Source organism: Frankliniella occidentalis, unplaced genomic scaffold, assembly GCF_000697945.3.
Source record: "Frankliniella occidentalis isolate FOCC.00 unplaced genomic scaffold, Focc_3.1 Scaffold23, whole genome shotgun sequence".
NCBI classification, from domain to species: Eukaryota; Metazoa; Arthropoda; class Insecta; order Thysanoptera; family Thripidae; genus Frankliniella; species Frankliniella occidentalis.
In genome coordinates, this window is record NW_026267153.1 from 2,542,953 (window position 1) to 2,556,880 (window position 13,928).

General features: G+C 44.7%; 4 protein-coding genes and 1 non-coding gene across 9 annotated transcripts in view; 2 read left to right on the forward strand and 3 right to left on the reverse strand.

The window, feature by feature from the left end:
• The window catches only part of LOC113205001 (TNF receptor-associated factor 4), an 89,430-nt gene extending 85,956 nt beyond the window's left edge, over positions 1-3,474 (reverse strand). Inside the window, exons 1-2 of one of the 2 annotated variants that reach the window (XM_052265008.1) lie at positions 3,370-3,474; positions 3,163-3,262 (exon numbers count right to left, since the gene is read on the reverse strand). The gene's annotated coding sequence lies outside the window, so the exon portion shown is untranslated. Of the gene's footprint in view, positions 1-3,162 lie in introns of both variants that reach the window. The other variant, XM_052265009.1, reaches the window with a different exon arrangement.
• Positions 3,475-4,375: 901 nt separating this feature from the next.
• Positions 4,376-5,360, forward strand: LOC113205015 (DNA-directed RNA polymerase II subunit RPB11). The gene is made up of 4 exons (XM_026420433.2): positions 4,376-4,547; positions 4,666-4,755; positions 4,839-5,013; positions 5,101-5,360. Exons 1-4 carry the CDS (start codon positions 4,495-4,497, stop codon positions 5,134-5,136), a joined length of 354 nt encoding a protein of 117 aa, XP_026276218.1. The 5' UTR covers positions 4,376-4,494; the 3' UTR covers positions 5,137-5,360.
• LOC113205014 (protein kintoun) lies at positions 5,306-9,492 on the reverse strand. Its single transcript, XM_026420432.2, has 4 exons — positions 7,478-9,492; positions 7,133-7,387; positions 6,775-7,031; positions 5,306-6,682 (listed from the first exon to the last, which is right to left on the reverse strand). Exons 1-4 carry the CDS (start codon positions 9,122-9,124, stop codon positions 6,139-6,141), a joined length of 2,703 nt encoding a protein of 900 aa, XP_026276217.1. The 5' UTR covers positions 9,125-9,492; the 3' UTR covers positions 5,306-6,138.
• A 1,126-nt stretch (positions 9,493-10,618) lies between these two features.
• On the forward strand, positions 10,619-10,691 carry Trnat-cgu (transfer RNA threonine (anticodon CGU)). Its single transcript has one exon. It is a non-coding gene; the product is annotated as a tRNA-Thr (tRNA).
• A 266-nt stretch (positions 10,692-10,957) lies between these two features.
• The window catches only part of LOC113205008 (paxillin), a 47,190-nt gene continuing 44,219 nt past the window's right edge, over positions 10,958-13,928 (reverse strand). For all 4 annotated transcript variants that reach the window (XM_052265039.1, XM_052265037.1, XM_052265038.1 and 1 more), the window contains 2 exons: positions 12,715-12,835; positions 10,958-12,607 (listed from right to left, as the gene is read on the reverse strand). In XM_052265039.1, the coding sequence (XP_052120999.1) occupies positions 12,462-12,607; positions 12,715-12,835 (267 nt within the window). In that variant the 3' untranslated portion in view covers positions 10,958-12,461. The remainder of the gene's footprint in view (positions 12,608-12,714; positions 12,836-13,928) is intronic.

Here is a 13,928-nt window from a genome sequence, read left to right on the forward strand (position 1 = left end):
GAGAAAAATTCTTAAAGCACACGGTGCATTCAAATGGCTTTTCTCCAGTATGGGTTCGCAAATGTGTCTGCATATTATGTTTTAAAGAAAATTTCATCGGGCAAACGTTACATTCGAATGGCCTTTCTCCAGAGTGGATCCGAAAATGAATCTGCAAATGAGATTTTCGAGAAAATATCTTTAGGCAAAAACTGCACTCAAATTGCCTAGTTTTAGGGCGCATTTTCAAGTGGGTGGTGGTTGGTAAGAATTCTTGTGGTTCTTGCTTCATTCAAGGTTTGTGATATAATTACAGCCACCTGGAAAAAAATAAGAAAGAAAAGTATTGACATATTTGCCTTATTCGCCAACCGACGCCAACTTTCGTTGCGATAACTTCGCTTAAACTTACTACGATGAGTCAGGGTGTCTCACCGCAACTTTACAGTGATACCTTGAGCTCTCCCCCCCCCCTTTTTTTCCCTTTGAGGATACCCTGCGGTCGCCACTATCGTATCCCGGTCGGACTCGTGGCAGCTGCCGCACGGCACTGCCCTTATTGTTAATCGCCCTTTATCGTGTTTAATCTTTCTCCTCCTCCCTTCGCTCGCATATTTTTTTCTTCTGGAATTTCTTTATCCTTGCCATTTTGCCGAACCTGCCTCCTGCCTCCCCACCATAACCAGAACGAGGGACGAAAGAGCGAGAGGGATGGCCGCGCCAAAGCGCCTAAGTGGGTTCGAACGCTATTACACACCCTTCGATCCGAATTGGTGCGGACGGCATCTGTTGGATACGGCATTCCACGCAGCCGGCCCAGGGCGGCGCGCCGAGGCAGTGGCGGCGGCCGACAGCTGGCGACCTGCGGCCTCTGCGCCCCCGCCACCACGCCACCCGCTTGAGCCACCCGTGCTCGTCTGGTTATGCCGTGGCTGCGATTGTCGTACTGTTTCTATTCGGCGTGTCCGCCCTCCCCTTCCCCTTTCCAATGCTCCGACAGCCGGGTCGGGACCGGCCGCGGAAGGGGAGAACGCTGCCCCGCTGGACATTATCAATCTTGCGCGGTGTTGCTCCACCTCGCTCCACCCGCATCGAATGAGGCCTGAGCGGCGATATTATTACATAGTACTCCGCCCGGCCATTCAAAAATCCACGAGAGAGAGAGAGAGAGAGAGAGAGAGAGAGAGAGAGAGAGAGAGAGAGAGAGCGTGTGTGTGGAGCGAAAACTCCGCGCGCACGACAAACGCGCGGCTCATTTCGCCGGCACGCGGCCGACTGACACAATGATCAATTATATCGGTCGAGGAGAAGTGAGATTTTCGAGACCACCAGGGATGCCAACCCAACCCGAGCAAACCACACTCATATAAATACAGACCAGTCCAGGCTGCCTAGTGAAGGCAACGAGCCGCATTCGCGGACCCTCCGTCAGAGAGTCGCAACCTGCTGAGATGGTTGTTGTTAGGTGTACCTGTACCAGTACCAGGTGGCTGACTCACGCCGCGCACTTTTGTGGTTATACTGTGCCGCATACACACATGCTGGCGTTTTGCCTACCCACACGGGGCCATAAGGAGCCGTGGGCAGCGAGGATTAGGCATACTGTACACATCAGACCCGCTCGCCGCACTCGTGCAAGCGGTACAGTATAGCTATGAAAGTGCGCGGCGTGAGTCAGCGACCAGGTACGGACCAAAAGGGGTAGGTACCTCATTTTTGTCGTTATTTTAACAGGCAGTAGATATTCGCAAAAAGGCACAGAAATGCCGCCAGTTATCGTGTGATTTTCGTCACAAAGGCGCCCTCTCCCCTTCCACCTCCCGGTCGGCCCGAGTCGCCCCCTAAAGCCAGCTCTTACGAAGCCGCCTGATATGTAGGCACTATGACCAACAAGGCGGCGACCAGCAGTGACCACTTGAGTCACTTGACTAGGGATTCGCGCCCATGGACCGCCGTCGGATGAAACAAAAGGCTAAGTTGAGCTACCCCGTTGAGTATCTGGTTCCTGGTCGAGGGGCTCTAGTCCCCCCCCCCCTACTGGAGACCATGCCATCCTCATAATGATCCCGGTAGTACGGGCCGCGTGCTTTGGCAGTCGTGCCAACATGACATACAGCACACGTGCTGGAGAAAAGGGGCAGTAACGGGGGAAGTGGGGAGGGAGGGGAGGGGGCACTTCCCGTCCAGCCACGTGTGCGCATGTGTGGCACAGGGAGCCGCAAGCAAGAAGGGGGGGACCTCGCCTAATGAACAAAGAAACAAGTCTCGGGCGACACCTACTTCCGACCGGCTGGTGAGGGCGGCGGCGGGGTGGCGGAGAGGCCGTCTGCTGCAGCAGGGGAAGAGTTGGCAAAGAGAAGACGACCTCCAACGCAAAGAGTACCTAGGTAACAAACAGCTTCCATGACGCAAAAATGTAAGCATATTCCAGTGTAACTCGCGATTCGCTTCTTCGGTCAGGGAGAGGGGGTGAGGCGGGGGCTCGATGCGGGTCCGAGGAAGGAGGACGGCGGGCGGCGCGCGCGCAGGATGTGGTGGGCCCGAGGCAAGGACACGTCCCACGTGGCCGAGGCGAGGGGCGATACTTGGCACTAGGTCCTGCGGCCGCAGGGCCGGCAGGGCCCCGAGCCGAGCCCCCCAGCCGCAGGGCACCACTCCCGCCCGCAGTGTCGCCCGGCGGATGCAGCCGACGTGCCGATCAGCGGACGCACGCGGACAGGGAGATTTGGGGGGGGGGGGCGTCGGCAGGAAGTCACCTCCACAACACGCGGACACGTTGTACTATGCCATCTATACTGTCGAGGGCCAACTATAGTACAGGGTGTTTTTACAGAACATTTCAACCAACGAACGAGACGGAACGACTTCATCCTGAGCTGCACTGGCTGCACGCGCGGGCACACATCGCCAGAAGCCAGAAGATGGTCTCCAGTCAGTCAGCTGGTTTAAACGCGTTCTAGCTCGCCCCCCCCCCCCTTTCTCGTGAAGAGGGACGTCGATACAGAATGCAATATAGTATATCCTTGATAAATTAGTGGCGATAGAAGAAAGGGGTGGCCGCGCGCCTCCCATCTGCCACCGCGCCGTTGCCGCACTGACAGTCACACACGACTCGAGGATGAGAATCCACTTTTCATTTATTAATTAACGGCGAGCGGAACAAAAAAGAGAAGAGGGGCTCACCTCCTTTGTGGCGGCGCTACCGATGCTGGTTCAGTCCCGTAGTGTTGGTGTCACAACCCACATAACCTCACTCGTCAGTCACCGACGGGCGATCGAATGGCTACGGGATCAGAAGAAGAGATTCTTTAAATGGTGCTCCGGACGTTTCAGAAGGGCAGGATGCGTAGGGGGTAGCCTGGAGTGTTGTGGCCAAGCTTCCGTAACCACCTTGTTCCGTGCGTTCCGTAGAAGAATATGGCTGAGTCGCTTTGTCCTCTCTCTTGCTCTCTTGCGTGGCGCAAACTACAACTGACAACTGACTGGTGAGTGGAGCGACAGGTTGACCACCTGCGACGCATGCAACGCAGCAACGCAGCAACGCAGTCACGTTCATCGTTCGTCAACTACTAGCAGAAGCACGAAAATGTGCCAAAGATGCCATTAAAAAAAAAAACTCTCAAAAAATTCAGGCCTTGCCACACAGGGGCGTATGCCAGTCAATAAAGCAGTCTGGTAAAGCTAAAATGCAGAAGAATGCGAGGAAGAAGAAAACGGAAATCACTATGCTTTTACATGGGACTCCCGTTTTCTTGTTTCCTGCATTCTTCTGCATTTCAGCTTTCCCGGAATGCTTTATTTATGTCGACAACGTGGACTCAACTTGAAAATAAAGTCGTATCGCAGCGAGTCCCCGGCTGTGTGGTCATCTCGCGGCCCACAAGCGAACACAATAATTCATTCAAAGGCCGATTCAGACGCGAAGGAGGAAAATGACCAAATGACTGGCGACCGAATGACGGCGACAGGTGCCGGCCCCGGCCAGGCGCTCGTTACCTGCCGCCGGGTGGACCGAACAGAAGGGTGAGGCGGCAGGTGTCCAGTGTGTGGACCCGTGGTGGACCAGCTGGACCAGCAGCGGCGGGTCCAGCCCACCTGCGTCCAGCGGCCATCGCCCGGGCCAGACCCAATCAAACCGATACATAATGGGAGGCACCCGAGGGGCACCCCTGGTGGCACGCGGCGGTGGCGGCGGCGGGCGCATCTGCAACAGCGGAGGAGTGGGGGGGGGGGCAGCGACCCGAGCCCGAGCCCGACGGCAGGCGCCCGCGCGCAGAGGGATATGCACTCCAATGTGCAGTGTCGTACGATGGGTGGCCTACCCGCTGCAGAGACGGGCGCTCTCGGCCAGCGGCCGTCCTTCAGAGCTGTCAGCCCGACGACGGGTGCTGCCCTCTGGGCGCCGACGCATTCAACTGACACTTGGCCGCCGTTCGCCGAAGAAGACGACGACCGACGATTTGTTTTGCCCATTTTGCCTCGGACAAGTTGTTGCTGATTTAGCAGCCGTTCAAAATGAACGCACCACCGACATTCGAGTCGTTTCTCTTGTTCGAGGGTGAAAAGAAGTAAGCCGAATCCCATCGATCATAACATTGCGCACTCAGTGTGTGGAAAACCTAACCTGTTTTTCTGCTATTGTTTTGATGTATTGCCTTATATTCTGACACCTTCTAACGTTTTCAGGATCATCAAAGAACTAGACCAGAAAGTTCCGAACGCCGCTATTTTTACAGTAAACAAAGAGGATCATACTCTGGGTAACATGATCAGGCAGTGAGTATCAGTTTCTTTTCAACCAATCCCCGATGATTCCCTTACCTATTTTTAAAATTCACCTTCGATATGTTTTATTGCAGTCAGCTGCTGAAGGATCCGAATGTCCTTTTCGCTGGATACAAACAGCCTCACCCTTTAGAACATAAATTTGTTCTACGCATTCAAACGACTCCTGACTACACCCCTCAGGACGCCCTGACCCATGCCATTACCGATTTGTTAGCTGAGCTTTCCCTGTTTGAAGAAAGATTTAAGGTATGGTTCAAATATTGTTTAAATGATGTCAACTTTGAACATACATCAATTGTTTTTGAAATAAAATGTACCTTTTTTAATCTGCAGGATGCCATCAAGGAGAAGAAGGAGGGTTTAGATTGAATTAATTTATATACTTGATAACTTTGTTAAGGTTGATTATGATAACTTCTACACCATTAATTATTGCTGGTTTGTGATCTCTTGTCTTATCCGTTGTCTCTATTTAAAGATTCAATAGACTGGTTAAATCTCATTTTAAATTCGTTCAGGAAATAAAATCTGTCCCTGCTCTTGTTAACCACTACTTGTATTTCAAAAGTAAAATTTTACAAGATTTAATGGAATTTGTGGAATAAATTTACCCCATATAATCGAACTACCTTGATACAATAAAACAATCAATACAATTTCCAATAGTAGCATTTTAAAATTCATACACAATAATTTAACATCAGTGCAAAAAGTTGGTTTGATTCAAAAAAGTTACAAAAGATATTGAAGGAACTGAATAGTTAATTGACAAAAACATAAACAAAAAAAATCACCATTCTATATCACCATATAAGTTTTAACAGTACAGCTATAACAATTACAAGAGGTTTGGCAGTGAACAGCACACAAAATCAATTAAATAAGTGCTTTCCAAACAGCTTCTACCCTTTGCCAACAAGAAATCACAGATTCAGCTTTCAAAAGATACTTTGCAAAACGCAATAGATAGCTTCTGAAAGATAAACAGTATACAACAAGAAGGCAGCTGTTGGCATTTAATTAAATGGCTTTTTAAAGCCAAGCCAACTCTTTAAAATACAGTAGTATTTTTTAAGAACGTATGCCACTGCATACAAATAGAAATTGTAACAACTGCGTAAAATTGTAAGGGACAAATATCCATGAAAATCTGGTCTCTCCTTGGAAAAGTAAAAATAAATTTGGACAAATCAGCGATCAACAGTTAGAAGTCCAAATGTGAGAATTGTTTAGGTGGTCTGGGAGTTTCTTCAACTTAAATCCAAAGATCTACCTTAAAGTTTACAATTACTATAAATGCCTGTAATAGGTGGATCTACTAAGAATACTACTGAAACTACCAGGGTCACAAAACATAAAATTCAGCACGGATTACATTTCCAATTCGAGAACCAAACCACTCCTGAAATCAGTCACCTCCTTTGATGCAATTTTACAACCATCCCCCTGTTCTGTGACTTTCTTCCCTTTCCTCTTCTTCTTCTTTTTCTTCTTTTCTTCAGTCTTTCCATCTCTCTCATCCTCTGAACTTTCCACATGAGTACCCTGTGGTTGAGAGGTTTCAACTTTCATCACTGTGTCACCAGCTGGGCTGGCAACTTTAGCAGTCTTATTGGAACTTTCATCCTTGGTTTCTTCATCTGATTCAGAACTATTTGTACGACGCAAAATTTTCCTTGCTTGATGGGTGCTTGGTTCAATTTTTTCCTCCTTCTTAAATTTGTTTGTTTCTTTGCTTTTCTCTTCCAAGTCAGATATTTCTCCTTCAGAATGACATGCACGACGACGAGCTTTATCATGTTCTGAATCTGGTTCAGAATTTTCGCTCTCACTGGCTCTTCTCTCTTGAGCTTTCTTCTTGTTTTTCTGCTTACGCTGATTTTTCTTTCTTTGACCCAAAATACTGGAGTTAGGCCTGAAACACAGTAAGTTAAAACAAATAATTACTTCGTGATCATTAGATACAAATAAGAAGGCACAAAGCTGAAATAAATTCAAAAAAGTTACCTGAAGGTTTGCTGTGCGACCACATCATTAAAGCGAACACTCTTCTTCCTTTGACGTCTATAACCACCTTCATTTTCAGTTTCACACCCAGTCTCACTACCTTCCTCTGCAATACAATTAACTGAACCCATAGCTGAGTTAGGGCCCGATTCATCACTGAAACTTGAGGACTGGTAGTGAACATAGTCATCAGCATTGGATTCAGAGAGACTGCGGAGAGGACGCTTCTTCAAGATTCCTCGAATCTTTTTACCCTCCTACAAAAATAAGAGCATAATTAGAAATTTTCAAATTGATTTGATAGAAAACAGTTATAATTATAAAAATTTCTAATAAATGGTACGTTAATGTGGCATACCAGATCATCACTGCTGCACTCTGAAAGATGGCGAACACGTCCCTTTTCAGCTCTGACTTCATTTCCCTTTGAGGAATCCTCTGTAGGTGCACATCCAGATGCAGATTCCTCAGCCTTCGTAGAATTTTCTGGAGAAATTTCTTCAACATCCTTCACATTAGATGAAAATGGTTGTACATTCAGTACCAACTCATTTTCTTCAGCTGCATGAACTATGACAATTGGTGAACGAGAAGCAGAAATATCAGTGCTTAACTGCAACAGTTTCAAAAAATAAAAGAAGTTAGTGGTATGTTTTAATTTAACCTGAAGAAGAAAATATTAAGTTTGGTCATAATAACTTACCTGTAGATCAGCTAGCTTCTGCTCCACAACAGCCAGATTACCAGCATCCTTTAACTGAAGATCATGAGGACCAGTACCAACATATACTTCAGAGATAGTGACATTAGAAGAAGTCAGACCAAACTGAGCTACGACATTGTTGTCCCAGATTTCAACAGACAATGAATCAGATTCCACTCCGACTGCATCAGGCAAAGCTAGACAAAATCCATAATGCTGTGGGAACATCCCTGCACCTACAGATGAGAAAGAAAGCTGGATGCCCTGCCTTTCCTGCAGGAAGCCTTGTACAAGTGAACCGCTGTCAACATTCTTGACATGAAGCACAACAGCCACCATATTTTCATATGTGTTCAGTGAGAAATTTGGCAGCAAGTGATCAATATCCTTGTCAACAGACTCAGTTGGGTCAGAGAAGGCATTGCCGTTGACTTTGGTAGACTCATCAACTAAGGAAGACGAATTCTGAAGATCTTGGTGGTCACTTGTATCACTTCCATTGTCACTATGGTAGCTTGGACTCTTTTCATCAGAATCCTCATCAGCTCTGCCACCTGGATCACTCTCAACTCCACTGTCTTCCCGTCCAATATCTTGCAGAGATAGTGGACTTCGTTTCACAGGCACCTCAATGGTCAGCTTTCGGGTTGTAACATCAAAATTTGCATTTCCTGCATTCTCATCAACACCATAAGGAAGAACCAACTCCAATTTATATTTAGGCTTTTGACAAACCAAAGATAGTGATTTAGCAGTGACATCAAGATTCAAATCTTTAGCAGAATTCAAGAGAGGCAGATCAATACAGATTACCAATTCCTTGGGCACAGTGGCATTCAGTCTTGCAGTTGCATCAGTGGTGTAGTCTGATAACTCAACACCATGCCTATATTTGATACAGTATTTAGGTGTGGCATACTTAGCTGACTCAATTTTCTTCTCAGGTACATTCTTTCCTTTTTCAACTTTAGACCACGGGTTTCTATCAGTAGGATATGGCATTTGTTCCAAGAATTCATGGTCACCTTTTGCAGTCTGATGGTTAGGAATTTTTTTCCTGATCACAGCAGCCTGAGGGGTACCCTTGTATAACATTTTGGGATACTTCATATTGGTCCGATCCAGCTTGGCTTTGCAGTTGTCTTCAACTGCATCAAAAGCTGTATTAATGAGCATTTTACGGAACTCTAGGTTTTTCTCCGCCAGTTTGAGAGTTTCTGGGTGGAATACCACATCAAACACAGTGCAATGATTCTTTTGTTTGTCATAATCTTCTCGTGCGGGAGCAAGTGAAAATGGCAAAGACCACCTTCGGCCCTGGGATCCTTCCTCAGAAGCAACAGATGATGAGGGCTTTGATACAACATCATTTTGACAAATGTTGATGAATGCTTTTCGTTCACCATCAATGCTGGTCTTGACGACAAAGCCTGGCTCAGGATTAATGAACGTAACATCCACACCCCGTTGCTTCTCTAGTTCAGTTACTTCATTCTGGTATAGCTTCTTATTCTCTGGATTGGTCACCTCTTCACAATATTCAGCAAAAAGCTTACGAAATTCTTCCTTCTGAAGAGCCTGGCCAATATTATTAATCTCATCCCGTGTGATATTCAAGTCTTCAAATTTCTTCCTCCTCGCCTCCATCAGGGGCTAAAGCAAAGAACGACCCAAATGCGCTGACGCAATCGGAGTGGTAATGAACAGGCAGAAGCGGAATTTTCGTAAGAAAGCTAACTTTGGGGATAGATGCGAAGAACTGCGTCAGATTGATGCCAACGAGACGAAGTGAGCCGGTTCCGGGTTATAATAAATCAGGGGTTTTCGAAGGATGCAATAATTTGATGAATAGGCACAACAACCAAAATTTATGACGTGCACAAAGTGCCAACGCACTGTCGAAGAGTTCAAATCGCAAAAAATGCACAAACACTGAAGGGCTAGCACATTTTACGCCATTTACAAAGTCTTCCCTTCGGAGCCAATGAGGAACCGACAAACATGTTCTAGAAACAACAACAAAAACGTGCAGTCGACAAAACAAAACACGACCGGGAAGCATTGCAAACACGCCGAAGCTTACAAAAACTTTGAAACACATATTTCGTCGCAAATTTTCTCAGTTATGGAAAATTAAGATTAAAATACGTAACTGAATGTAACAATTTATGTTAAACTAGAATAATATGGTGTACTAAGTTCGGAATTAGCGATGCTCCGTTGCCGGCACGTTGGCAGCAGTGTCATATCAGCTGAGCGGAAGCGGGCCACATGAAAGCAACGCGCATCAGCCCTCAGACCCTCGACATTGGCACTCGCATGGGTCACAAGCTTAGCCGACCTTGGTCACGGGGAAGCTGGCGGGATGACGTCACAGCTTTCTATTGTGGTATTGGGGCTTATTATTGAGTTTGCCTGCACTACCTCTACTATGATGTGGTGGCACTATCTTGGGTGGCACTCCCTCGACTTGTAGCAGACAGTTTGTTTGCGCGCATATTTTCCACTACGAGGAAGGAAATAGAGTCGGGAGTTGTTATAGTTTGATATTGTAGAGAATGCACCAGTTAAGTCGACAAGCGCTACAGAGGCGGTTTATGGTTTAATCCACACGTAAAGTACGCAAATGTTGCTGTACATGGATGAGCCTTATAAGCAAATCCTCGATACGCTTCGAAAGGGGGGCACAGAGAGTGATCGGTTGTTGGGATTTGTGAAAGTTTGAAAGACGACTTGAGGAGAAGAGAGACTACGATCGGCAGGAGCATCGGAGCTGTCATTGCGGTGGGCGTTGCTTGAACTTAAACTTGGTGAAAAATTCGTACTAGTTAACACCTCTTCCTCCCCTCCATTTCGCGTGAGTCCTAACCGTCCTAACCAGTTCCCCCACTCCTCGCGACATGCCGCCCGTCTACGATGCACCAACCAAGTGAGTTAGGCCCGTCTCATGAGCGTTGGGATGGGATGGCTGGGAGTGGGTGGGAGGGGAGGGGGAGTACAGTACTGAGTCGGGCGTTGCGGAGGGGAGGAAGGAAGGGACGAGAATGGAGGGGAGCCGTGCCGCATCGTGCCGCTGGGGCGCCGGATGGAGGGGCCTACAGAGCCGACCCGCACGCGCACAGCGCCGCTCTCCGCCACGCCGCCTCCATAGCTCAGTGGTTAGAGCACTAGTCTCGTAAACTAGGGGTCGAGAGTTCGATTCTCTCTGGGGGCACATTTTGTAGTTGTTATTTAAGACCGTAATTAGCGTCAGGACCCAGAAATATGTGTGGCATTCTTATGAGTCAACGTGGGATCATTTTATTTCTTTTAGGGGGACCAATCCTAATAGAATAATTGAATCTGAGGATAACAATCCTTCATACATTGGAGAAGAATATGCATGAACTCCAGACCAGTCGGGTCAGTACGATTGTTTGGGTGGTTTGGCGTGGAATACTCAGTCTGGATTGTTTCAAAGAACGTAAGAACTCATTTGAATTATGTTAATAAAAAATAAATTTAATAGATCATTTCAAAATTAGACATAAAACATCATCAACAAAAAACACCAAATCTACAGATTTTTAAAATACAGGGTTATGTAGCAAAATGTGATGTAGCATCTGCAGCATAAATTATTTATAAGACCACAGGGAACAAAATCTAGATATCATATGAAGACATAAATACTGTGTTTAAAAAAAAACACAGCATTAATGTCCAGAAATGTCCTACACGCAACAGAAAGAAGCAGCAATCTGTTGTATAGGAGTCGTCTATGTTTAAAATGTATTCTTTACAAAATAAAGTAAAAACAGTGAAGAAAACGAATTGCGTAAAGCTCAATTTATTTTTATAAATTAATTTTTAAAATTTGATGTAAATACAAATAGAAGAATTAATATTTCACTGGGCTGAAAAATTGCTTTAAAACATCACTTTACCAAAAGAAAGCTTGATATAGTGAAAATTTTTATCCCTAACTTCTTATTACAATGTCACCAGATTAGATATGATTATGTGACTTCGGAAATAGACATTTCCATGTTAAAATCATTCAGTTTGGAATGGCTTTGCTAAAGTGTCCCGTCAGGGATGCTGAAAAGCCTTGCACAACTGATTGGTTTTCACATGGAGTTACTGAGATTAGCTATTCCATCATCTACAATGTCATTACAACTATTGTGTTAATATTCAACACCAAAATGTCTCCACTTGAACCTCCAATAATGAACCAATTACTAATCAAATTTCATCAGTAAATAATTCATTGCAATTACTTTCATATTTCCATAGAAAATTGAGGCGAACATCACTGATAAACAATCTTCATATCAAACAAATAGGTCTGCTGAAAAAGCACTATTGAACACAATTTTAAAATGCCACTTAATTAATTTAAAGAACAGTTAAATTCAACTTCTAAGATATAAATAAGAAAAGTTTGCTAAGCAGCAGCCTTAACTCTTTACTTGACTATAAGAATTACATGAATGACTTGAGTGCTCAGAACTCCCTCTCTTGCAGCACCTTCTTATAATAAGAACAACTGTGACATTTACATAACTATAACTATAGCCTATACATACACTTCTTTTTTTAAGTTCAAATTTTTGAAAAAAAATAATTATTAAGATAATGTTTATTCCGTAGTCAAAAAGTACCGACAATCTTCGGAGAAGAGTCACAGTAAAGCACAAGATTCATATAAGAGATGAGAGTGGGAGTACAATGTTGAGCTGTATTACCTTCCTTCTTAAGGCAAGTTTTATCCTTCAGCAGGTCAGATAGAAATTGAAGACCAGAGAGAGAAAACGGTTAGAGCCGTGACTTGCTCTAACTAAATTTTAGCTGTGCATGTACTGTCATTTCATTTTATAAAGCACCACAGATATTTTATTTTTAACACCTCACAGAGGTTACAATGGTGTGCAAAATCAGCATTTTGCCAATGAATTTCTGGCAGGAATGAAGGCACATACAGTTCACTAAGTTCAACAGATTATCCAAACAGTTTTTCAAAGCAGCCATGGCAATATGGTTTATCATTTTGTTCTTTGAAAGTTCCCTTATTAAGTTGTTTTAAGCAGAATGCACAAACAAAGTGTTCGGGATGGAATTTCCGGAACATAGCGGTGATGCATCGCCCTAAAAATAGAAAGAGAGGAAAAACACAAAGTTAGAAAGCAATACGTACATAAATGACAACATTGATTGTAGACAAGTGAAGTAAATTTCAAGCTCAGAAAATGTACCTGTTATAGGCTTGTGACATCCGGCACATAAGGATCCTCGCTTGGCATGGTAGTGTGTTTCACAGTAGGGAAGGCCCTCATGGTCAAAGAATGAACCTCCATGGAATGGCTGCCGACAATCCTACAAAGACAAATAAATATTTCAGTAAATATTAGTTGTTTTCTTTTCATTGTTTACTTCCTTTCCTTTCTAGCACTTAAACTGAAAACTTTAATTAAGTGAAGAAATACAATAATCTTGTAGTAAGAAAAGTAGGAATAAGATTGCATCAGGAAGAACTTAAAAGAATTCATTACAGAGGATTTCATGGAGAGAAGTTGTGTGTTTTTTAGAGAAGAGATTTTGCCCATAAAATAGAAGCCCTCAAATCATTTCAAATTTTGATTACTTTGATAACTGCTATGAAACCAATGCCCCCCCCCCCCTTTCCGGCCCTTCCTCAAGAAAGAGTAAGAGGAGGAGGATTCTGTGAGAAGCTACTGGTGCTAGATATTTATAAAAAGTGACACGGCCCCTATCTGTTCTGGTAAAGAAGGTATTTGTTTTAGAAACGGGTGTTTCAATGATATTAATCAAATTAAAGGGATGATTATATTGGGTATTGTTTGCTACCTCTAATTTACACAACACACCGACGACCCCAGAAATTTGCAATTAAAAAGTTACCAGATATCTATGTTTATTACATTGCTTCTGCAGAGTCTTTGTATAAGGTGTGAGTGTGTGTGTATGCGCGCGCCGGTTTGGAGGGAAGTGAGCAAGTGTTTGTGCATGTGAGTGAGTGTGTGTGTGTAGCGGTGGGGCTGAGAGGGGGCATGAACCTGACCTTGATCTCCACAAGATGCAGTAAAAATAGAATCTAACATTGGATCCCATTCCGTAGGTGCAACACAAGTCAATGAACCCTAGGTCAGTGACTTGTTTCAATTTAAGTAAAATTTAGAGAACTATGCCTGTCAGATGCAAGAAGTAGGTCAATGACCTGACAGCAAATGAAGCAATTTGATAACTACGCATGCCAGAAGAGACACGTTCACAGGTCAGTGACCTACCTGTGATGCACTCCCATTTACTAGGAGACATAACAGGTAGAAAAGAGGCACCTCACACTCCCTTAAGGTCAACAAACCTGTTAAGGCAGTGCAAGGTAACAGCAGTGCATTTGCACTGCTGACCTCTTATCAATTTGATTTTTTTTTTTTTTTTTTTTTTT